The sequence below is a fragment of the Cariama cristata genome, unplaced genomic scaffold (assembly GCF_000690535.1).
Source record: "Cariama cristata isolate BGI_N322 unplaced genomic scaffold, ASM69053v1 scaffold3681, whole genome shotgun sequence".
Lineage (NCBI taxonomy): Eukaryota > Metazoa > Chordata > Aves > Cariamiformes > Cariamidae > Cariama > Cariama cristata.
Window position 1 is genome coordinate 6,113 of NW_009600836.1, and position 23,730 is coordinate 29,842.

The 23,730-nt window shown below is 38.3% G+C and overlaps 1 protein-coding gene across 1 annotated transcript in view; it reads right to left on the reverse strand.

Annotated features, from left to right (window-relative positions):
• Window positions 1–2,962: 2,962 nt before the first annotated feature.
• Window positions 2,963–23,730, reverse strand: part of DENND5A (DENN/MADD domain containing 5A) — a 49,172-nt gene continuing 28,404 nt past the window's right edge. The window contains exons 12-24 of the mRNA XM_009710166.1: window positions 23,724–23,730; window positions 21,913–22,065; window positions 18,637–18,721; window positions 17,181–17,265; window positions 16,032–16,160; window positions 12,094–12,215; window positions 9,988–10,133; window positions 9,297–9,415; window positions 7,939–8,120; window positions 6,992–7,074; window positions 5,559–5,682; window positions 4,368–4,536; window positions 2,963–3,629 (exon numbers count right to left, since the gene is read on the reverse strand). The exon at window positions 23,724–23,730 is cut by the window's right edge and continues 149 nt beyond it. Of these exons, the coding sequence (XP_009708468.1) occupies window positions 3,446–3,629; window positions 4,368–4,536; window positions 5,559–5,682; window positions 6,992–7,074; window positions 7,939–8,120; window positions 9,297–9,415; window positions 9,988–10,133; window positions 12,094–12,215; window positions 16,032–16,160; window positions 17,181–17,265; window positions 18,637–18,721; window positions 21,913–22,065; window positions 23,724–23,730 (1,588 nt within the window). The 3' untranslated portion in view covers window positions 2,963–3,445. The remainder of the gene's footprint in view (window positions 3,630–4,367; window positions 4,537–5,558; window positions 5,683–6,991; window positions 7,075–7,938; window positions 8,121–9,296; window positions 9,416–9,987; window positions 10,134–12,093; window positions 12,216–16,031; window positions 16,161–17,180; window positions 17,266–18,636; window positions 18,722–21,912; window positions 22,066–23,723) is intronic.

Below are 23,730 nucleotides of genomic sequence, written 5' to 3' on the forward strand. Positions count from 1 at the left end.
CTGCATAACAGAAAATGTTGTGGAATAGTCTTCAGTTCATGAATATGTTTTCAGCTACAGAATGTCAGATAGTTAAGTTTATGGCAGGTAAAGGCCTTTTTTTTTTGTATAAGCTTATCGTTATAGTATTTTGTTACATTTAAATCAAGTCTTTATTAATTTGCATTTTCTTTTTGTATAAAGTATCATTGTATCAACTCTGACAGCATTAATCAAAGAAGCATAAATAATTGATAGGTGATAGCCTGGGTTTTTTTCCCTCAAATCAGGTATCAGCCTGCAAACATGTCTGACCAATTTAACACTATATATTTACTGTACTATGAATTACTTATTATTTATCATTATATTTCTCTCTACAGAACGCACATGTGCTGTTAAAAATTTTTTTTTTTCATTAACTGTTACCAAAAAAAACGCAAACAACAAAACAGCATAGCCACATTAACCTGCACCTACCAAAACTGCTCCTTTATTTTAGAAAAGTAACAGGAAAAAAAAGTTACAATTGCATTATTCTATAGCTCATTTCTGAACAAAAAATGCAATGCAAGCTTTAAAAAGCGAGATGGATTTTACAAATCTCTAGTTAAAGAGATGCTGACTACACCATTTGTTCTTATGCAGAGTCACCCAGTTCCGGAGAATGGCATGGAAGGAGCAAATGCTGGATCCTCGCGTTACTCTGTGGGACTGATGCTAGCTACATCAATGAAAGAAGCAGGCTGGTTTGTGGTCAATACTGAAGAGTGGTGGGGATTATGGCTGCTATTACAGACTGAACTGTTCTTAGATATGCCAGCCAAATCTCTTCCCAAAACCCTAGGACAGGCTACCACACAGCTGTATTTTATATCTCTGTCTTCCCTGGTGGCCTCTGGATCCAACAAACCCAACATTTTTTTCTGCTGCATTTCACAACCTTCTACTGATCCTTCAGTGGAGCAAATCCTTCCAGACTTGGAAGTCCACAGAAAAAGTGCTTTGAATCCTAATAGGATTAAACATAGACACCCTGTGAGAGAAGGAGGAAGGGTCTTTCAAAGTGGTCTTTCTGTGAAAATAAAGTAACTGAGGAGCTGGGAAGATGACCTCTGCATCTTCCTTTTGCATCTGGACAGCTAGCACACAGCTTTAGCCTCAGTGCTAGCCAAAGAGCCCAGCACTTGGGAACGAGCAAACCCCAGCCTGAGTCCATCCCAGGTATCACTAACTGTCACGATGAGGCCAAAAAGATTCACACCAAAGCAAGCCAGTAAACCAAAGCTATCATGACTAGGTCAACTTGTGTAAAGAAAAAAAAAGGCACGAAAAAGAGAACCTTAATTCAGGGTTAATTACCTCATGCAAGATAAAAATCAATCCATACTTCATACTATGAAAGATATGGTTTTAAGAGTATCAACTAATCTGTTAAGGTCAAAATAATTAATCCAACCCTCTTTTCTTATGTAGACGTACGCCCTGTGAAATACACAGGCCTAGTAAAGTGGCCTTAAAAACAGCTAAAAGTACTGCAAAATTATTTTTTTTTTGCTATTATTAATACATAAACAAGCAATTTGGGGCAATCGTATAAAGATTATCCCAACATATTAAGTTGAATACATGAAATTCTTAGAATAAAAGTACATCCGTTTTATTTTTGCTCTTCCAAAGCTGGAAAAAAACCCAAACCAAACCTGCACACACAAAATACTTCTCTGAAATGCTCCTGTAAGCTCCAGACTGTGAAAGAATTCACACCCACCCAGCATGAGGAGCGGGTTGGACACTGCCCTTGCATCTTGCTAATGCTGCTGTGAAATCAAAAAAGAATCTTGCTCTGATCAGTAGTGACAAAGGAACTTCTCAGTTTAATAATGAAATAAATAAGACAAAAGTAAAAATAGTCAAAAATTTAATACATGTGCTATACTTATAAATTACGGAAATAAAACTATCACAAGATGTGACTAAGCTGTAGGTAAAGAAAAGGTGCTACAACATTGTATGAACCGAAAAACTTGGACTCTGCTTCTCAAAAGAGAGACAATACTGAGATAAGTTTATACAGTGGAGACCTCTTAAATACATAGCCCTGATTTTCTGTACAGTAATTTGTGATGCTGATAAATCACCCTGTTCTTAAGTCACATATTTCAAAGAGATTTTTATCAGAGGATTCAAATGAACAGAGATGCCTTTACGCATTTGCCAAGTTCCAGATCTCCAATAAATTAAGCCTTTAAAATGTTTGTGTTTTATTGTAGAAGTGGACTAAAGCTTCCTCTGTTAAAAACAAAAGCATCCCAAATGAAGCAGACTGTGACAACAGGACCCAAGATATATTCATTCAAAAGGAAAAGAAAAACACCTTACTACTCACTGTTTTTTCAGAAAAATTAAGAAATCCTTATATTTGTTAGTAAGGTATACCATTATTATTTCATGGGGGCATAAACATCTTTAATTAGTCATCTGACATTTGAGGAACTCATGTCCCTCTATTAGCAGTTAAAATTACCACCAGCAACCATATACCAAACTTCAAAAGGCTGGTTCAAGTGGAAACCTTTTTGTGTTATGAACAATTATTCCAGGTTTTTCATTTAAGTGGGCTACACTGTAAATTCTGAATTCCAACATAATATAGCCAGTTGTATCATAGAAGATTTTTTTTTTAAAAGACAAACTTATAAAACACAATGATAGGTTAAATAAATAAAAAATATCAGTTAAAAAACACGCTTAATTTTTCTGTGCAATTACGTACCAATATGAAAAATATTACTTTGATCTCTGCACATTTCCCTGTTCTGTCTCCTGGATTTCACTAAAAATAATACTGACAATAAAAATAAAGAAAATAATGATTTGTTGACAAATCAGTGCTTTGGAGTTATTAAAAAAAAGCACACATCATATTTGTAGTTCCCTTGCAGCAAAACATGACTCAATATGCTAAAAATCAAACATTGGTAATAATGTTAATATATAAAATATTAGTTTAAAAACTATAGAATGACCTTCTCAGCAGAAATGGAGCGTATACATTGGGGTCTATGACACACAGCATATCTGAAGGCAAGTTCACAGAATGCTGAAAGGCTCACTGCACATTTTCTATGGCAAGGAAATACTGCAGCTTTAAAATAAGCTGCACAATACTCATCTCTATCTCTTTCACATGAAAGTGTGTAAAAAGCAAATCAGCAAATAAACTCTAAAATAGATTTATACCAAAATCCTCTTTTTTACATTGAGTTTACAGCTTCTATCCATTTGCCTGTACTATTTTTGGAGCTTGCTTCAAGAAAAGTCAAAGTTGCATTTTAGGGCCATGAACAAGTTCACGATACAATGTACTGGCAGACAGAACCTTTGCATACTAATGAGATTCACTCCTTGTTGCTTTTTTTTTCTTTTTTTTTTTTAAAAGAGTTTTTCCTGTGGGAACAAGAGGTCAAATATCGATTCCTTTGACAAGAGACGCCTCCAGCGTAATGTTGAACTCCTGCAAGGTCTGCAGCACTCGAATCAAAGAATTCACAAGAGTATGATCCTTTATCAGGGCTATGTCTTCATACATCTGTGCTGTAATCGGGCAGTCTGCAAGCAGGGCGATCCAATGATGCAAAAGGTGGTCTCTGACAAAGTGGCAATTTGCGATTTGGAAATAAAAACAAAGCCAAGTTAATTTCTCATTTTCACTGACATGATTTTTATTCTTTGCCTTCTAAACAGACCCACCATCTTCTCTGCATATTTTTGTAAGACAGCGGGGAGTAACTGTGGAATTGAAGTAGGGAGCATCCATGAGAGATATGTTTCTAGGCTTTCCACCCCTCAAACTAAAAGACATGGTTCCCAGGAGGCCTGGAAGTCCCAAGCAGGCCCAAAGTCACTAACCTGCTCCATTGTCTTTGCGTCAAGAGGCTTCCAGATGGTCCCAACTTCCCTCCCACCCATCTCCTACAATGAGTAGGTGGAGGGTGAAGAATTCACGCAGCCATTAACTGGACAGGCCTCACTGATGGATGGTTTTCTGTTTCTATCTTCTGACCTTGCTAGCTGTAGATGAGGGAAGCTATTCACACCACCCTACTACCTTTCTCTCTTAATTCAGCTGCTCAGCTCTTTGGGATACTCAGTTTTGCATCTCAGATTTCCCACACTTCACATGCCTAAGAACTCAGTCACGGCATGGTTCACTCGATCCTTCTTTAGTTACAGCAAAGAACTGTATAAGCAATAGTCAAACTGCACAACCCAGCAGTTGTTTGGCTTTATCATATTAACATGCAACATCCTTTTCATTTTATTAAAATATCAATAATGAGATCAATAATAATATCAATATCATCAATAATAAAGTTTGTTTGTACCTTGCTCCAAGACACACCAGCATCTGAAACTTGCCATCCTTCCCAATATTTCTAGGGGTGTTGTTGATAGCAGTGATAAAGCGACAGAAATTCCTGGCCCTTGTCTGCCAGTTCTCCTCTGGGACCATCTCATTCTGCTCAAGCGTTTCATAGTATGTTTGTGCTTTTTCTTAAAAGAATAGTGGGAGATAGTGAAGTTTCATCAGTGCATATAGCAGTCCTAAAATACCTGAAATATCATTCTCCTGTGCTTGGAATAAAATAATTAGGCACTACGACCTTCAAATTTAGATGATTAAATTTAATACCACCTCAGTATAAAGCTTTCCCCATAAGCATGCTTACAAATCTGTAAGGCTATCTGATGCTCATATCAGACTGTTGGCAAATTAGCATGAGTGTCTGCATCATGGACGGGACAGTTAAAGTTGAAAGGCCTAGATTCACAGCTCGTCCATGAATTTCCTGAATGACTACATTTAGGCATTGGTTTTTCTGTTTGATTCAGGCCTGTGTTCCTCATGTGTAAAACTGGGATTCCACTTCCCTCTGAACAGTGCTAAAGAGGTTCTGGCATCTACTGAATTTTGAGATGCTACAGTAAAATGATGATATAAGGAGAAGAGCGATGTCAAAGTACGTACTCAAAACACACAAACACTATTAAAAATAATTCATTTTCTAAAAGGTGTTTGTGTGCTCAGTTGATTTATTCACCTGTATGTCCAAAAATCTACACCACCATGTGAAATATGTATGCTTATAACCCCTTTAATAAAACATCCAGTAAGTAGCAATAGCACCAGATCCATCTGTTGTGCTTTATAAAGCAACTCAACCTCTTTAAAGTGTGATTTATTGCTTTCACTATGCTCAATTAAGAACAAGGTTACCATATGTCAATTCACCACCTTATTTAAATGATTCTTCCTCACTAAGAAAGTTTGTTTTACACTATTACTGCTAGAAGGACAAAGTCCAGTTACTGTATTAAGTATGGCATCAACTTTGGCAAAAGACACATGCTCTTTCTCTCAACAGTATGAGGGAGGAAGAGCTCTTATGGCAATTCAGCCACCAAGATGCCTCCAAGAAGTATGCTGTTCACACCAGCTGAGACACAGTAGCAATGATAAGGAACATGGATGGATATATTTCAAAGACACTCTGGTATATCTTCCTCCCACTTACCTAAAAAGTCCCAAATAAAGACATTTTTGAAGAGTCTCGGTGATTTAAATCCATGCTGAAACACTTGCTCAAGAGCTGAAACAAGTCCACCTTCTCCACACAGCAACAGCGTCAGACTGCCTCTCTGCCAAGCATGCACAGAAAGCACACCCTTATTATCTCAGTTTAGAAGTCTGGAACACAAAAGTGTCTCACGCATCTGTTACTGAAATCAGTTTTTAAATAGATAAATGCTCGAAGTTACAGTCTACTGTCAAACAGTGGCTCCAGACAGGATGGCCCAGTTCTCGCAAGTCCTAAGCATTCAAAAATGTGTTGACCTCTAAGAATGAGGCTGAAGGCGGCAGTCTCAGGGCCTCGTTGTCATCAAATGAAGCCACAAAAAGGCCAAGATAAAGATTACGAGTAGGTTTTACCTATAATAATGACCACTGTACAGAAAATTAAGAAAATATTTTCCTCTTTTACTAAGTAATAAAGATCACAGGTCCATTGTAGCAGGTGCCTCAGACTGTTTGCTTATCAACAAAACCAACATTTAATGCAATTTTTAAACCTCAGAAAAACCCAAATTCTTCTTTAGAATAGGATGGTAAATTCTATTTTGCAAAACCAGTGCATGATCACTTGAGACTATTGTGCAGATGTGATCAGAGTTATACTGTATACGAATTTGCCATGCTACACTGAACTTAGCAAAGATAGGTGCAGAAGGAACGGGAGGACCTATTTGCAAAAAAATTAATGACTTTCAAGAGATATTCATACAGGAGCCAGCACCACTCTACACCACTCTGGCTCAGGAGGGCTGGGTTGTGATGGTTTGACAGAGGCACGCTTCTTAAATTTGTTTCACGAAATAACTGCTGTGTCAGTTAAGATGACTACATGTATAACATAGAAGTGTACCAAAGTCTTTAAAAGCACTTCTGCTTCACTTGCCAGAGAGTGGGGGTGGGTGTTTGGGTGTGGGTCTTTTTGGTTTCTTTTGGTTTGTTTTGTTTTTTTTAATGGCCCACAAGTTTTCATGTTTTCAGTAGCAAAGATAATGCTAAACAGGCGTAAAACAAATCTACTCGGTACTCAATGTAGACGTAAAATGTCAGTTAATCCAGAACAAACTAAACAGGAGACAACACTCTTGACAGTGGTACGGGTAGAATAACCAACAGAATTTGACTAATAACATTATTTCCAATACCAGAATGTTAACACTTAAATTATCAGAATGCTCCAGTCAGTAGCAAAAGTGAGATACTTGAGGGTGTATTATTCCAACAGTATAGTCTCAGTATCTCATTTTTGCTCCACTTAAGGAATTTTCAAACAGATGGCTGTTCATTCAGTTCAGTTATTTCTGTTATATATTCTCCAATGCTTACTAGCAAAAGTTCTAAGACAGGAGTGCCACTACAGAGACAACAACTTCTCACCTCCTTCTCTGGCTTGTGGAAGTGCTTGACAATACCATTGACAGCCTCACCAATAGCTTCTTGTATCTGACCAGTATTTAACTCTGCAAAATACAAAAATATATCCAGTCACTCTGTAACAGCTTTAGAAATTGTACCTGTGCATGAGGGATAAGGCATACCAGAAAAAGGAGCATGAACCAGTATAACTTACGCTTTTAGTGAAAAGGTGCTGCACTGTGGGTAACAGAAATCCAATTCTACTTTTATTTGTTGTTGAGGTGGTAGAAATGGAGATGGTTTGTTTTTATACCAAAGTTCACACTGGTGCTTCACCACAGCAACAGGTGGAAAGGGTTTTTACGTATTATGTGAATTTTCAGACCAGGGCCCAAAGCTAAGAAAAGGAGCCATGCTTTGATTAGGACCACCAAATCTGGGCATCCTGGAAATACTTCCTGTGACAGTTTCACTGTAAACTCAAGCATGCTTGGGACCAAAGTAACCACCTGATTTATCACAAATAAGACAACCCCAGAACAGTAATCTCAACAGAAAACTACTAAAGTCCAGGAATAGAAACCACGAGCAAGCTTTTTTTTGTCCCTGAAGGACAGATAGAGACAGGACAGGAAATTTCTACCTTCCTCCATAGCATTCATTCCACAGATGACGGACAAGAATACTGAAAACACCACTAGGGCAGCTAAGCACTGGACCAGGAGTCCAGAGTCATCTTCCTTCCATCCTTGGACACTTTCAAAACTTGAGTAGATAGAACAGGTTGCTCAGGATTGTAATTAGGAAGTTAACTGGACTTCGGGCAGGGGGTTGGGTTAAGTGAGCTTCACAGGTCCACTCCAAGCTACAGTTCTAAAATACAAGAAAATCTACAGTTCTGTTTACAAGCAGCTCTCCTCAGGCGATGATGCAGAACAGTACAAGACAAGACATCCCACACCACTCACTTGGCTTATTGTTTGGCGATATAGTGACAAATCTTCTGATCATGCTTGGTGACTGCTGCAAAGGAGGGGTTCGGCACTGCCGCTCATCAACCTCAGTGTTGGAAGTCAGCAACTCTCCCACCAGGATCCTCTCTAAGCTGCCATCATCCATTCCCTTTCCAAGCCACCTTCCACAGGGAAACCTAAGAACATAAAGGAGATATATGCATCAAGTCCTTCAACCTAGATTCAATTTCATGTCAAAGACTTTCAACTGCAGTTGCATAAAACCCAAATTCTGCTAGTATAGTACTTAGAAATACTCCACTCATCTAGCAACAACAAAGTCTTTGGTTTGGCTTTTGCCAGCAGAGGGAGCAAAAGTAAAACAGACTTTTGGTTCCAAGTTTGTGCTAAATGTCACAGTAGATGATCCACAAAGCAAACAGTAGCAGATTTTGTCTTGTGTCCTATATGTCGCACATGATTTGAAGGCTGCCGAGGAACAAGAGGTAGAAGGGGAAGACCCACTACACAATATAGATGGGTGGTGAAATACACCTATGCTTTCATTGAACACGTTATATAGCCACAAAAAAAAACCCAACATATACTTAAACGTCAAAATACCAATACATCTATTGAAATTGGGATATTAAATCAGACACTAGAAAGCACACATGCTCACTTGCTCATTATCACGTTCTATGAACCAACGTTGACATCAGTTTAATCAGAAAACTGAACAGCATCCAAAAATAGCATCTTGCCTCTCCATTTAATTACAAACAAACTGGTATGAAGAACTGAGTGGACTTACCAGCCAATTTGTTATCAACATGAGCCTGACAGTTTCTCTAAACAAAGGATAGGACATCAAACTATAGTGTACCTAACAAATAAATTTAATTCTTACTGTAAATCTCATTCCTTTACTTTCACTACACAAACAGAGGTTTCTAACATTCCTAAGTCCTTGTGTTCTAGCTTGTGTCCAAAGGTCTCTCTGTAACACCTACAGCACTCCATCTTAATATAAAATACCATGCATATTTGGTAAGCAGCAAGCTCTAACTTGCTGTTTCTTCCTTGGGCTCAAGGCAAATTATTTTTAAGATGTACAACAGCCAATTCAACTTCTCCACCAACGTTCTGAGGCTAGGCATGAGCATCTGCAAACTGAAAACTCTGTTTAATTTTGCAAGAATCACAATTTGTTTAATGCTAGAAGCCAAACAATCTTTCTATGCCTTCAGGTAGCAGCAACTGTAGACACAGAGTCCCAGGAGATAAGACCTTTCTAATCAAACAAGCCCTACTGTGCCAGCTCCCTGTAGAAATTCTACTTACCTAACATGAAATGTCAAGATGATACTTACTTGTAAGTATGCCCTGTTATTTCATTTCTGACCATAACATATTCCACTAGCCACTTGGCATACAGCCCTGAATTATCATGTCCTATTTGCACTGTGGTCAGTTTTCCCAGGTTCTGGCACTGCAAATTAAACAAAGAGTTTGTCAGAGTAAACTGAAAGACAGTAGCATGTTGGAGGAGTAAACTACCAGAGAACATGCTCAGACAGGGAATCAGAAACGTGGTTCTCCTTTTCTGACTGCATGATTGATTCTTGATTGGGCTTTTTAGGGGTAGGTTGCTTTATTTGTTTTTGTTTGCTTTGTTTTATTAAATACTATTTTGATCACCAGAGAGAACATCAGTTGAGCTAGATTTTTCAATTAAATTTTACCCAATGTGTGCAACACACAAAAATCAGAGCAGAATAACTTCTTTGTTTCCAATAGAAGAGGATATGACACCTCCCACCATTATAGCACCAAGTTGTAATATAAAGACAGTCTTGTCCACCCTTGCACTACAGATTTGTCAGTCATTTTGCTCTGCATGTTATCAAATATAGATTAAATTTGTTATGTACAGGAAGTGTTTGTGACTAACCACATAGACTAAAGATATGAAACGTATGGCAAGATGGTACAGCACGGGGAGAATTTAACACTGAAAAAACCAGAACATCCAAAGTACTTTTTGTATCAACTAATACAAACCTCAAAAGTCATTTCTAATAGGTTTCTGGGAATCTGCAGGACTCCTGTCTCACCCAGTTCTCCCGAGATACAGATCCAAGGATTGGCTGTAAACATTGAGCCACCAAGTTTCTTGCTAGGAACAATCAATATATGGTATGGTATCACTGCAAACACAAGAAGAAACAACACTTCAAAAAACGAGGATGGATAATTATGTAACCTTTTTAATGAAGAGAGGGCAAAAAGGTAAGTCATAAAATAATACTGCAGTACCATGAAATGCTGAAATAACATCAGAGCTGCTACTTAATCATGCTAACACTTGCACATCAAGCAATGGCTGACCATCAGGAAGTGTACACATAGCAGTCATTAAGAAGCAGAGCTGATACCAAAACACTGTCAAGTGAGAAAAGAAATATGGATGGAATAATGTCTTCACATGGGTATAATAATTTTTCATTTACCAGGCTCAAAACGTGCCATGAAGATGGTTACTCGTCCCTAGCTTAGAGACAAGGAAGTAAAGACAGAATAGTCATGTATCCAGGACTACGTTGTAGCTCAGCACGCAACTCAACGCTCAACTCCTAACTGTCTGCTTTTGTGCATACACATCTGCACACTACATAACTAATACCAATTCCCATTCGATTACTAACTGAACCCTTTGCTTGCAGGGCTTGCTTGCAGCAGCATTCACTACTGTGGCTGAATAAATTCAGTGGAAATACATTATAATGATGCAAGTTTCCCTGTACCATGTTGCTCTTAGTTATGCTAACTGTAAGATTTCTTGATTTTGAAAAGAACGAACAACTTTTTTCCCCTCTAACTGGCACCACACATTTAAACGCTTTCTAGTCCCCGAGTTTACCAGTGACTAATTCAACATAGTATCACCTGAGTTACAGCCCCTTCTCTGACTCAGGAGGCGTGTGTTCCTGAGGAAATGCATGTGCTCTTCAATTGCCAAGCATCTCATGCACAGCCCCCTATTAACCAAGCTTTTATAACAAAATCCAATTATCTGAATGGTCATCATGTTTCTTGGCGAACTGCCCTTCTTTTATAGAGTATAAACGGATTACAGTTAGGGCTTTTCAGCTGAGGCATTTAATACATTTCTTCCTCAATGTCTGCTCAGCTGTCAGCGCCCTCAAGAAAGCATTTGGTGGTTGGATTTTCTTAAAAGCTTGATGCTTACAGTATTTAAGAATGAATTAAAATGTTTCCTTTTTTATTTTCTGTGCTGATAGTCTTAAAGTAAGTGACAATTTAAGTGCATCCAGCAGACCAGATTTTAGCTTTGTCCAGACCTTGCCCACCTCAAGACGAAAAACTATTCTGCTTAGCTGTCTGCTTGCTTTGTCTTTCATGCACACAAATACGGATCATAACGTACCATCAAGGGTAGCTCCTACCATGGGGCCAGAGAGGTCCTTTCCCACACCCCCACCCCCAATTTTATAAGCCTTGCTAAAGTCTTTCCTTATTCTGCCTTACTAGTGAGGTCCTGTGGCAGCATGCACACAAAGGCATGAGAGCTCTGTAACGCATTTAAGCATCAGCAACAACAGGTTAAAAGTTGTTCTACGGCATTTTTTTTAAAAAAAAAAAAAAGAAAACAAACAGAAAGGTACTTCAACACGTTGCAGAGTTCTGATGCAGCCCTCAATGGGCATTTCATTGTTACCCCAAACTCAGAGACAGACATGTGGCAAAGTAGACTGAGCACAAAAAGGAGAAAGTTTTTTTGTTTCCTTTTAAATTCCTAGCATGTGTTAATATTCTTACCTTGATAACGAACAATCCATACTGTTCTTGTTTAGTATGATGCAAACAAGCCCACCACAAAATTTTCTGTTGAGCGCTCTCCCCCAGCTAAAAGGATTAAAGCTGTGTGTTTTACCAAGTTAGAAACAAAAGCCTTTAGCGACACAGAGACACACACTACTGCCCACCAGGGAGGACCACAGAAACAGTGATACAGCATACACAGATGGATACCAGGACGAAAGCAGAACAACTACGTTAAGGCATGCTGCTCAGAGCTGTTCAGAATTTTGGATAAGGACTCAACCAAATTTGGAAATCAGAGTTCCAGGGAAAGCAAATACTTACAGATTGTTGTGAAAACATTGGTAAAGCAAAAGTAATCAACAGCATTGAATGACAGGAGATGATACAAGAATTGTTCTTTCTCATCATCACAGCGGAGGAACGCATAACGCTTGTAGAGTTTTCTGTCAAAGCAAAACAAATAATCTGTCATAGTAACAAGATGCTTTCAGTGAAATGTTTCCTATTGTGCATATTTATTAGGTAAACTATGAAGAACATGCAAGCAAATACAAATGACAGGTGATACTGGTAGAGCCAACAGTGTTTAATGTGCCAAGATACGTCAACACTCTGCAAGTCTGAAGTCTCCCAAGTGCATCAGTCCAATACTTCACACTATTTTCTACCCCTTGAAAGCAAGGTTTGGGGTGGACTAATGGTCGTCTCCCACCTAAAACCACCCCAAAAGACGGAAAAAGGACTTTTGTACTTTCTTGGAAAAAAATTCTCTGACTTCTTCTGGTCATGTAAAATGACAGAGCTGAAGTAAAGAGAGTCTTCTTAAGTTACTTCTGAGCACACAGTGCCATGACAGAGACTTCCAGCACATGACATGAGACAGAAGGCTGTTTTCAAAGGACACTAGGGCAAACACTGGGGCTATCTGCTTGTATTAGGTTATAGGTGATAACCCAGGGCCTACAACAACCCACACAGTAAGCTAAGGAATAGCTTCAGTGTTGACAGTACACCGCTCCTGACATAACCAGAATCATAAGCATGCAAAGGTGGCCTAAAGTCCTACTGTTCCCTTTTACAGAGTTGCAAACTCTTTGCTAGGACTGCAACACCACACAGAACTTCAATTTCTTTTAAGCGGAAATATCAAAAGATGCTGTTCGGTAGCCTTCTCTCACTAGTGGAGACATTAATGCCTAGGTAGAGGAATGCACTGTAAACGGAAAAAATCTTATATACTTACTGAAATTACTCAAACGCATTAGGGAATTTAACACTGCAAAACTTGCAACTGAGAAACTTTGAAAAGAATTTACAACCTCAACATTTTCAAGTGCAAATTTTGACTGGCAAATACTCTTACTCACTTGTATGTAGCAATCACGACTATTTTTGTTAATTATGCAATCAGTAAATAATACCAGAGTTGGTGAATAATCATAAAAGAAGAGTATGCCAAGATGTTAGAGGAATATTCAAAACATCATGAATGCATGAATTAGGTATTAGAAAAGCTGACACAGCCATGGATAGGTTGTTACTGCCAGGAGGGCATCCTGACAACTCCCCTTAATTTCAGATATCAATTACAAAAAAAAAGTCAGCAAGTGACTCACAAGCCAGAAATTTGCAAAACAAATCAATGATGAAGATTAACACACACACATATTCTCACTTAAAAGTAACACCAGAGGTTGACAGGAAATGTTCAATGAAAATAAAGATACTGAGCCTTAAATCAACAGAACCTGCCTGTAGTCACAAGAGCAGCAAACCCACAAAGGTCTCACGGGTGACTGTGTCCATGTTTCATTTGAACAATCTGAACCATATGTTTAGCTAGCCTGTCCACAAGGGTATGTGCTGTCCTGCCATTTTGAAGTGTAAGATTTCTCAGTTTACTTGTGCACATAAGGTTTCAGCGGAGTGAAGCTATGTGATTTCCTTCACTTCCCCAACTCTAGTCCCTTTGAAGACTAGAAAGAAACCAAACATGTTTCAGTTTTCTTGTATTTTTTAGCAAATGCCAAGCGAAGAGAATGGGTTAATTAAAATATCTAACAGGTGCTTCAAAAAAGGAACACCACACAATCATGTTAACTGTAAAATGGCAGAAGTTGCACAATCACTTTTAGCACCTCACTGAACTTGGCACTGCTTCCTCTAAAAACAAACAGAGCATACTTTAAATCCATGCTGCCTAGAACACCTTTCTTTAAGTAGGATATCCAATATGCAGCACAAAGCACACAGGATTACAAAGAATTGATGTCATTCCTATGCAAGTTGCTCCTTTGCTTGTCACTTTCATTTTCAACATATTAAACATCTGTCTCACTCTGTTCTAGAGAATCAGAATCTGTCTGATAGATGAGCAGTGCATTGGCCAGATGTTAAGAGACTTGGGGTTTTTTCTTTTTTTGGTGGGTGAATGGAGTGTGGTAGTGTGTGGAAAGTCCTCTCACAGCATTTGCTCTGCATGGGACAAGCACTGTTAAATTTAACCTGATCTGGGCTGTTGGCTTCACTGGAGAGGCTTAACCTTAATTTAGAGAGATAGGTAGATTTATTAGCTGTCCTCACTCCATCCTTCAGCTTTTCCTTGCTCGCTGTTGGAAGGCCATAGCTTCACCAGAAAGTCCAATACAACTCAATACAAGGCAGATCTCAAATAATTAGCAGTTGGGGTTTGGGGGGCATTGGGCGAGGGAAGACATTTCTTAGAAGGTGGTGTGAGTGGGAGGAAAGGAAAGGAAGAATAGACACCATAGGTTAAGCTGTCTCCAGAAAGAAGTCTTCAATTAAAGCTAATGACAATTACTAGGGCCCATAGAAGAGAACCTTTAATTTCCACACAGTAAACAGTACATCCAGCCTTATCAGCAATACATTTTTTTTCTGCACAGGTTATACTAAATAAACCTCAAATTGTTACTCCTGAAACAATTAGTATTAAATATGGCCTGTACTCTGATTTGTGCAACTATGCACAAAAAACTATTTATGTTTACAATGATAATATAACGTACATGTGCTCTGGACATCAACAAGTAAATAGGTCCTTGTGCTGAGCATTTCTCCTTTTGTCCTTCAAGATGCATACTTACAAGAAGCACTAGCACAGAGTACTTTTGACAGAGTTTAAGCCAGCTGTATTTGGAACTCTCTACAGGCTCAAGTCTTCAGTTTTCACTCACATCCCCCTCCCCCTCACACTTTATAGACTTCTCCCATTTTCTTCCTATAGTACAATTACTCTTTAAACAGTGTTTTGGGTCTCAATGTTTGGGTCTTTTCATAAATTTTTTTATAACTTCATATAGAAGGAATTGAAAGTCATGTATTTTGAAATGTTTAGAAGTAATAAAAACAAAAAATGGATCGAAATAGCAGATGTTTGACTATTACGAAAGCAATTCACCTTATGTTCTTAAGCAATCTATAAATGCAAAACCATTACTGTGTAGGAGAGCATAAACAAAGCTGAGACACTGTCACTTTGATCTAGAGACGTGGACAATCTTGCTCTAAAAGATTTAGACGGAAGACTTCAAAAGATTACCAGATCTCATCTTGAGCTTACTGCCCTGAAGAGACATGCAAAAACTGATCACCACAGCCTTCCTAGTCACCTTCACAGTACTGCACGTACAGCATTCATCTGCTCTTTTAAAATCAACCTCTGGTGTGCTTTATCTACATTATTTTACACAGCACTGAAAGGAGCTACAAGAATGTCTCAGATTTGGAGACAGAAGTGAGAAGCTAAGGAACAGTCACTTTGGGTGACACTAACCAGAACCACAGAAGCACAACTGGATGTGCCTCTACATTCTTCATATTCTGACAGAACTGCAACCAGGACCTAAGCCACACTTTGCCATGCAATGTGAAAATACACAAACAATCCAAGGAAAACAAAATATCCCACAGTTATAGAAAGGGGGCCAAGATAAAAAGCTTGACTCAGCAAAGTAGTGGTATTTGGACTTACACCCCACTTCATTTAATTCCTAGTAATTTTCTAAGATTTCACGAAGTTGCAGACAGTCTACACTGACAGGACTGATCCTGTATCGGAAGAACCCCAGCACTGAATCATAATTCCCAAATAGCTTGTAGACATTTGGAAGGGTAGTTTGTTCTACTCCTTTTGCACACTGCTAAGCAGATGGAAGAAGACACTTCCGGGTTTTTGAAGTCAAACAACTAAACAAGTTTAATTTTTAAAAAGCTTTGCCCAAGATAAACCACCTTACTTTGTGAGTTCATGATCTGAAAGCAGCTGTTTTAGATGCCTAGAGAGCAACTTCTTTTCCATAGAGAGACGAACCCAGGCTCTGGCCTTGCCAACATCTGTTTTGATCTCACTAATGTTCTGGATATGCCTGGGAAAAAAAAGAAAATAAAAGAAAATATAAGGACACTGTCCAGTATTTTCAAAGCATGACAGTTCTTTTGCAGCAAGTTAGGCTGAAGAAGAAATTTTGCCAAGAATGCAAAATATCAGGCAAACTACCGGAAAAAGAGACATGATCACCGCAATATTCAGCACTATCTAAATTCTTTGCATATCTAGCTCACAAAGAATAGGAGCCTGAAAAGGAAATATCTGCAATGCAGTGCCCTATTTACAAAATTCTAAGCCAGGCCCATTGCCTCACATGATTCAAGAATCATTCTGGACCTTAACACTGCAATATTTATGGCTGAGTGCTTTGGAAAATTAAATACTGTCTTTGCACGTTCAGTAGTAGCTTTTCTAGCATACAAGACATAAAGGGTGTATTTTAAAAGGACAAGCATGTCCATAGAAAATCCTCAATTCACTCCTCCCTACTGAAAAAATTAGATGTCAGTAAGGAAAAAAGAGGAAAGAAAAATCCTTCCAAAACTAATTTATAAGTTTTGCATATTGTTTTTTCTGTACTGAAAAGAAGGCATTGAGCAGATACTATAGTTTTACTCACACTACAGTACTCAATATTAGACAAACCCATTCTTAATATCAAACAAGTTCTTTAAACTGCTTTCTTGACTGAGAAGCAAGAATGAGCTTAGAGCTACACAATCAATTTGGCAATGACTGGGAAAACACATACACTACACCCGCATCTCTGTGGAAATTAAACTTTACAGAATACTTGAAAAAGATGAAAACTGTGTCAGGGCATTTCTATAAGCTAGTAGCTGTGACAATATAAAATCTCCTCAGTATGACACTTGTTTCTGTAAAGGTCAATGAAAAAGCTGCACTATACACTTTAACCCAGTTCAGTAGGTTCCTTCCCCATATCCTCCTCCTGCTGTTTGAAACACAGACTTTTCTGTGTGGTACACGTTATACACAGAAACAAGTATGCAAATCTCATGGGCTTTCTCTGTTGGTTTTAATAGTTTAAACTTACCTCATATCCTGGATGAGAGAGATTCTAAGAGGTGACATGGCTGGACTGGTATCGGACTTTCTCCTTTCTGAATCAAGAAGTATTCCTAGATTAGAAGAACATAATTTGTTGTTACTAATAATCCATATAAAGATTTTAAAATCACTATAAAAAAAGAAGGTGAATTAACACCAACTTGTACTCTCGCGTTATTGGTGACTCATTGCTTTGTGAAGATATTATGGCATATTTCTACTTCAAATGACATGAAAATCTAATGTGCTACACAGATGGTTATGCAGATCAACATACACTGAGTATTAACACAATAACAAGCCTAGATTCAGCTGATATTGGTAAGACATCAAATGGCTTAAGATATCTACTAATCAAGTATTATTTTCTAAAGACTACCCTATTTTCTTCCTGCATAGTAAAAGTGACTGGCACTGTTGACACCATAAAAGCATTCAACATGTTTTACTCAGTACACCACACATCACATGCTTAACTAAACTACCACTTTGAACACTTCCATAACACCACTGCTTTTTAAAATAGCATTTTGGGTTTTTTTAAGAGATATTATTACTCTTCTCTTTCAAATTCCACTCTAAAATCAAGCTGTATATTAAATACAGTCCCCATCCTCAATCCTAAATTAGAAAGTATAAAACCGATTGTAACTTCAGTTTGATAAGCAAAACCACTATGGTCCAAGTGACATTCAGGAGACCTTAATACCTTCCAAACCTTTGTTTTTGATTGCTTACAGGACCTTGTGCACGTTAGTAACGCTCAGCTCTTTACCTACAGCAACTTTATGGAAAAAAAAAAAAACACCAAGCACCCACGACCTTCCCTAAACCCATTGTCCTCTCCAAAGTTATACCCTACGCCCCCAACTGACACGAGAAATACTGCTTAAAAGTTACATTAATAACCTTAGAAACATATTATAGTGGATCTTACATGCAATATCACTTTTACTGCAACACTTGATACAACAAAAATTAAAATATGTTCAGTGTTTTTTGTATTTTTTTAAATGTGTTTTAAAGAATAAGTCTACTGTTCAGTTGTTTTTTCAAGCGAGAATGCAAAACTTCAGGTTGTACAGCACAATTTTATATGCTTATACTTGTTTTCCACGCCCATCCATAACATAACATGCTTTGCCAGTCATGCAGTGACTATGTGTCACGTGGAGGATGGTGTATTGGAGCAATCAATTTTAAAGCCGATCTTTGAAACATCAGATATTTCTGGTTTCTGACTACTGCAGTAGTGGGCTCAATCCAGACAAGTTTATTCTTCACAGAATATATTGAGACAATACACCAGGTCCATATTAATTCTGTAGCAGACAGAATACTTGAGTCAGTTATACCAAGTAAAGGATATTTCCAAGGAAACAACCTCTGCATGGTGCAAATCTGCACAGTTTTTATGTTCTTCCAGTGGAAGCCAATCTTACCTGAGGTACTGAAGCTGCCCGATGTAGCTTTTCTCTGTCTGTTTTCTAGATAGTGTAACAGATGAGACCACAAAGCAGACTTTCCCTAAAATTGAAAAAAATATAATTAGTTAAAAGAAATCACTATCAGCTGAATTGAAAAAAAAAAGTTTAAATCATCATTGAAAGATTCAGCCATAACCAAAACTTGCTTTAAATATATGTCTCCCTATAAAGTCATCAATAAAAAGCAAAAATGAGACACAAGTTGGAGGTGCTCAGCAGCTGTAAAGAGGTTGAGAAAGAAAAGCAAGAGTCAGACTGCTGTGATCTAATGATTCTCTTAACAGGAAAAAGTCAATTGAACTTCATTCCTCATAGTTTATTAACATGACAAGAAAACATTTAAACGCTTGTAAAACACTATGTGCGAGTAGAGTTCTAAGTCTGAGGCTGTAACCTGTACTATGTGTCTTTCCCTCCCTGCCTCTCCAGTAGTGAAATGACAAGAGAAACAGAGTCAACCTGAGTAAACCATCTTATGCCCAGACCAAGTCTTGTGCATCTTTTCCCTTCAGGGTAATTCAGGGCTACAGATGCACGCTGATCAAAAGATCCCCTTCAATTTCATCAGGCAAAGGACTTGGATAATCAGACACACAGTTAAGACAACCCAAAACACAAGCAGGACAATGAAAGCTTATCAGCAAGAATACTCCAGCTCTACACATTATAAAATGAACTTAGAAGTTAAAATTTGGGATGTAGTATTTAGGCCAAGATAAATCTGTCAAATGATGTTAAAAGGTGCACCTTGCTCATAACGTTGCTTTCTTAAACCTCTGGTGGCTTAAAGCAGAGTGTGAGGAAATCTTTCGCTTACAAACTAAAAAGATTCTTGGATTCATCTTAAAATATTCTGCATGAGAAATCAAAAGCTTGCAAAGCCACAGAAAGGCAGCAGTAATTGAACAGGGGCTCTCCAGCACATTAATTGGAATTACTTACAGAGGAAATTAATCAGTATTACTTATCATCTTCCTCAATTACTATATTAACTTGAAATCCCAGTAAAGATCTAGCAATTCTGCATTTCAGAAAAGCAGTCATTATAAAGCCGTATTTTTATTTACAACTTTGTGCAGAAAAAAACCATGACTGTAAAGCAACACTTATCAATTCAGCACTACCAATGTCATCAAAAATCATATAAGTGCCTTCCTAGAGGTGCAGTAATTATGGTTCAACTCTGAAATATGTTTTTTTTAAACTATCTTTAAAAATCTCCAAACACTTCAACCCTATACCTCACAACAGTTGACAAAAAACTAATGACCATGAGGGATTATTCCAGAAGTCGTATGCCTCCAGAAGATAAAGCCTAGAGTGTCTGCAACATCTGTGTTGACAGAAATCTATTCAACATATGCATTCAGTGATAAAGCTATTAAAAAAATCCAGAGAAGCTCAATGCCTCATGCGTGTACCTGACAGATCCAACACGGAAAGCCAAAATTGCAAGTCTTACAAAAACATAAAAAGAGAGCATGAAAAATATCAACCAGGGAAGAGTCACATCCAAAATGTCATTTCTCTCAAACACACACATGCACACACAGTCTGGTGTTCAGCAACTAGCTGTTATGACAAGAACAACTGCAGCAGATCACATAAAGCAGCAAACAAAGGATCCTGCAGCAAATAGATGTCAACAATCATGATGAATGTAAGAACTCATGCAGTTTGTATCTGCCCACTTCCTTTACCATCATGTTACCTTCCTTTAACTTCAAATAGCAATAATGATGCAAGCTGTATCTACAGAGGAAGGGAAGATAGCCTAAGGAAAGCAGAGGGACAGAGAAAGGGCAAGGGAATAACCAAGGCCTTCTGAAAGTTCAGACTACTTCAGTTATTAGATCCTACATATGACAACTCTCCTGCATTGCTCTGAGCAAAGGAAGGTGTGGATTCACTTTGCACATGGAAGAATCAGTACGTAGCTAATGTAGGACTATCAGGGTTTATCAGCAGGTAAGAGGTAAAAGCAGGGGGTGGAAAGAAAGCCATCCTCATCACTATGGTCAATTGAGAAAGAAGAGTCTTCTTTAGCTCAAAAAATAAAATAAAATAAATGTATACAAACAGCAGACTTTTGCATATTTAATAAAGGCCAGAGCATACAGAGAATTGGTGGTGCCTTTTTTTTTTTCTTTTTTAAACTGTGGATCACAGTATGAGATGTACTGCACTTCCTCCATCAGGCCTCTATTATATTCCGCCACTCTATCTATTCCACCATTCAGCACTGTTTGCCAACATCTGCAATCAATCCAAAGCATTAACCTTATGTAGGGTTGGCCGCCTGGTGGTCTGAAAGGCCCAAATCTGAGTTGAAGCAGAGTATACTGATGCTCTGTCTTCTAAGACGAAAGCAGTACAGCTTCTATCCTAAGTGATATACAAGAGGGAAGGGAGAGAATCACATCATAAATCTTCACATAGAGAACTGCTACATAGTTTGAAGGAGAACAGATTTAAACACTGGCACTTGGGTGCTAGGAACAGAGATACTGAGTTACAGTTGTCTGGATTCCGTACATTTATTCTGCACATCCTTCTAAAAAAAGTCATAATCCTCACTGTCCTTGCTCTTCCTTTGTACAAAGGAGGAAGAAAGGATAAAGGCCTTCCAAACTCCATCTAGTCCCATAAGTGACTCCAAACAGAAAAGCACGACAAACAATTACTAATTTCATACAAAAAACAAGACCTATAACTAGTGATCTTGTAATCTCTACATCATTCAGGAAGAAACAAAACAACAAGGGTTTTACTCTTAAAAATTAAGTTATCCTTCATGAAAACAAATTCCCCATACCATATCCCATTGACAGCATCTTTAGCATATGCTCCCTTTTAGCCTATGCAACTTCATTAACGAAAGTATTAAGAACACTGAAATCATTTTATTTAACATCCTATTAAAAAAAAAAAAAACAAAACACCAAAACCCAGAAACTAAACCAAACCAAAGCCCCAGGTTAAACAGAAAGTCAGTCTTTCAGGAAGTCATCTGTGGAACACATCCTCATGTACACTTGCACATACCCCAGAGCAAAATGTCGAGACAGACAAAGGGGCAGTAACTGACATTAAAAAGGCTGGAGGGGGATAGAAGTGTTTTAACATGTCTATATACACACAAAAGGTATCCTCTGAAAGCACAGAGAGGAAGAGCATAATGTGACTTTAGGGAAGTGCACTCTGCAACACACAGGAATATTTGCTCCTCACCTGTTTGACTTGCAGACCATGGCTCCATATCCTTTCTAAGAGGTCACACAGACTGGCTATTAGGGTATTCTCTTCTACACCTGTGATATTCACTTCACCATGACCTAGCTCCACAGCTTCTCGACCCATTTTTTCAACCAACATCCTCTTGGTCTCAAAAAGGAGAAGACAAAAGAGAGTTAATTCTTTCCACAGGAACTTCCAAGATCACTTACACTTTTTAAGTAACCAACAAGGAAGCACACGATAGTAAAGATTTGTCACAGTAACTGGGTGTACGCAGTATTTCTGAAGCTAGTGCAGGACTGCATTTCTTTTAGCCCTGTTTTTCAAACCATGGCAGCACCAGTGTTGATCACTTTACAGCCTCTTCCATCTTTCTAAGAAAGGGCTTAGCAAATGGGCACATAAGCATGCACAGAGTAACCCCAACAAAAAGAACAGCAGGGCACATGTTGACAAGCTAGAGGCCTCTAGCAGCCAGGCCCTGAAACACAGGTCTTGGGTGTTTCTGAACCCTGGTGAGTGCCAGACTGGGAGCAGTATGCTATGTCCACCTCCTCCCAGGGGAGGTGAAAGTGCACAAGTGCTTCCAAGTAGCAGGGGGATATGTCATTCCTGTGAGACTCTCTTCTGTCAGAACGGCATTTGTGTTTAAACCAAACCCATTCTGGAGTGCACCTCTTCACTTTCCCAATGAGCCACATTCTCTTAAATCGTTCACAATTTCATACTGGTCAACAAAGCTCTCTCCAACTCTTAAAGTAGTCTCCCAGGCACAATATATTCATCATATAGCTACCTGGAGGGAAAAATGACTAGGGAATCACTTCTGCTCATCTCTTACACATTCTTCCATCTTCGTTGCTATTCTAGAGTAGCTCTCAAATGAGTAACACTCCCTTAGGCACCTATGCAGTCTTAGTTGAGACAAAGAACTCCAAGATAGTCTCTAGCTTCTTCTCCCCATCTCCCCCAGTAATTTCTCTCTCTGCTAACAGCACACTCACTACATTCACTAGAGCTGCATTCCCACAATGAAAGAACCAAGTCTACCTTCAAGAGTTTTCACCATCATATGCCTCTATTAAGTGAAGGGGATTATTTGGACAGTTTCATACATAACAGAAAACTAAAGTGAAATCAGAAGTAGGTGCACATATTAAACATGGTTTAGAAAAAGTTGTATACAATTGTCTTCTTATCTCCACTGAGTTAAGGCAAGAATGTGTCTATTTGATAATTATTCTCTTGACTGTGTTAGTATAAACATTAACATTTAATTCAGACTAATATATTGTCAAAGATATACTCGTGAAGCATGTCTACAAACTAATGCCAAATTTCTCTGTTAAGTGCTTGAAAACTTACATTTCAGAAGTTGGTTACCTACTTCCTTTAGTTACGAGAAAAGCTCCTCATTTTCACCACAGCCTCCTTTTTTGGAATATTCACTCTTGTTAAAATACTATAGTCTCATTAGTGATAACTGAAATATGCAGTAATAGACAGGGGCTGCGAGATGATAAAGACCCATCAGAATATCAAATCTCTTTCTATCATTTTATATTATCAAGCAGATTTATGATAGGGAAAATTTCCACTCCTTGTAGAATTTCTAAATATGTTATCTCTTCATGAATTTCTCACTACCATGCAAAAATCTTTATACGGATACCATGCAAAAAATCTTCATAGGGATAAAGCAGAAACAGATGGCAGAAGAGGGGGGGTTTGAACGTATCAGCCATGAAATGGTCCATAAAGGATGGATATGAGGTGCAAGAGAACAGAATTATTCTCTGTGTTACCTTATTT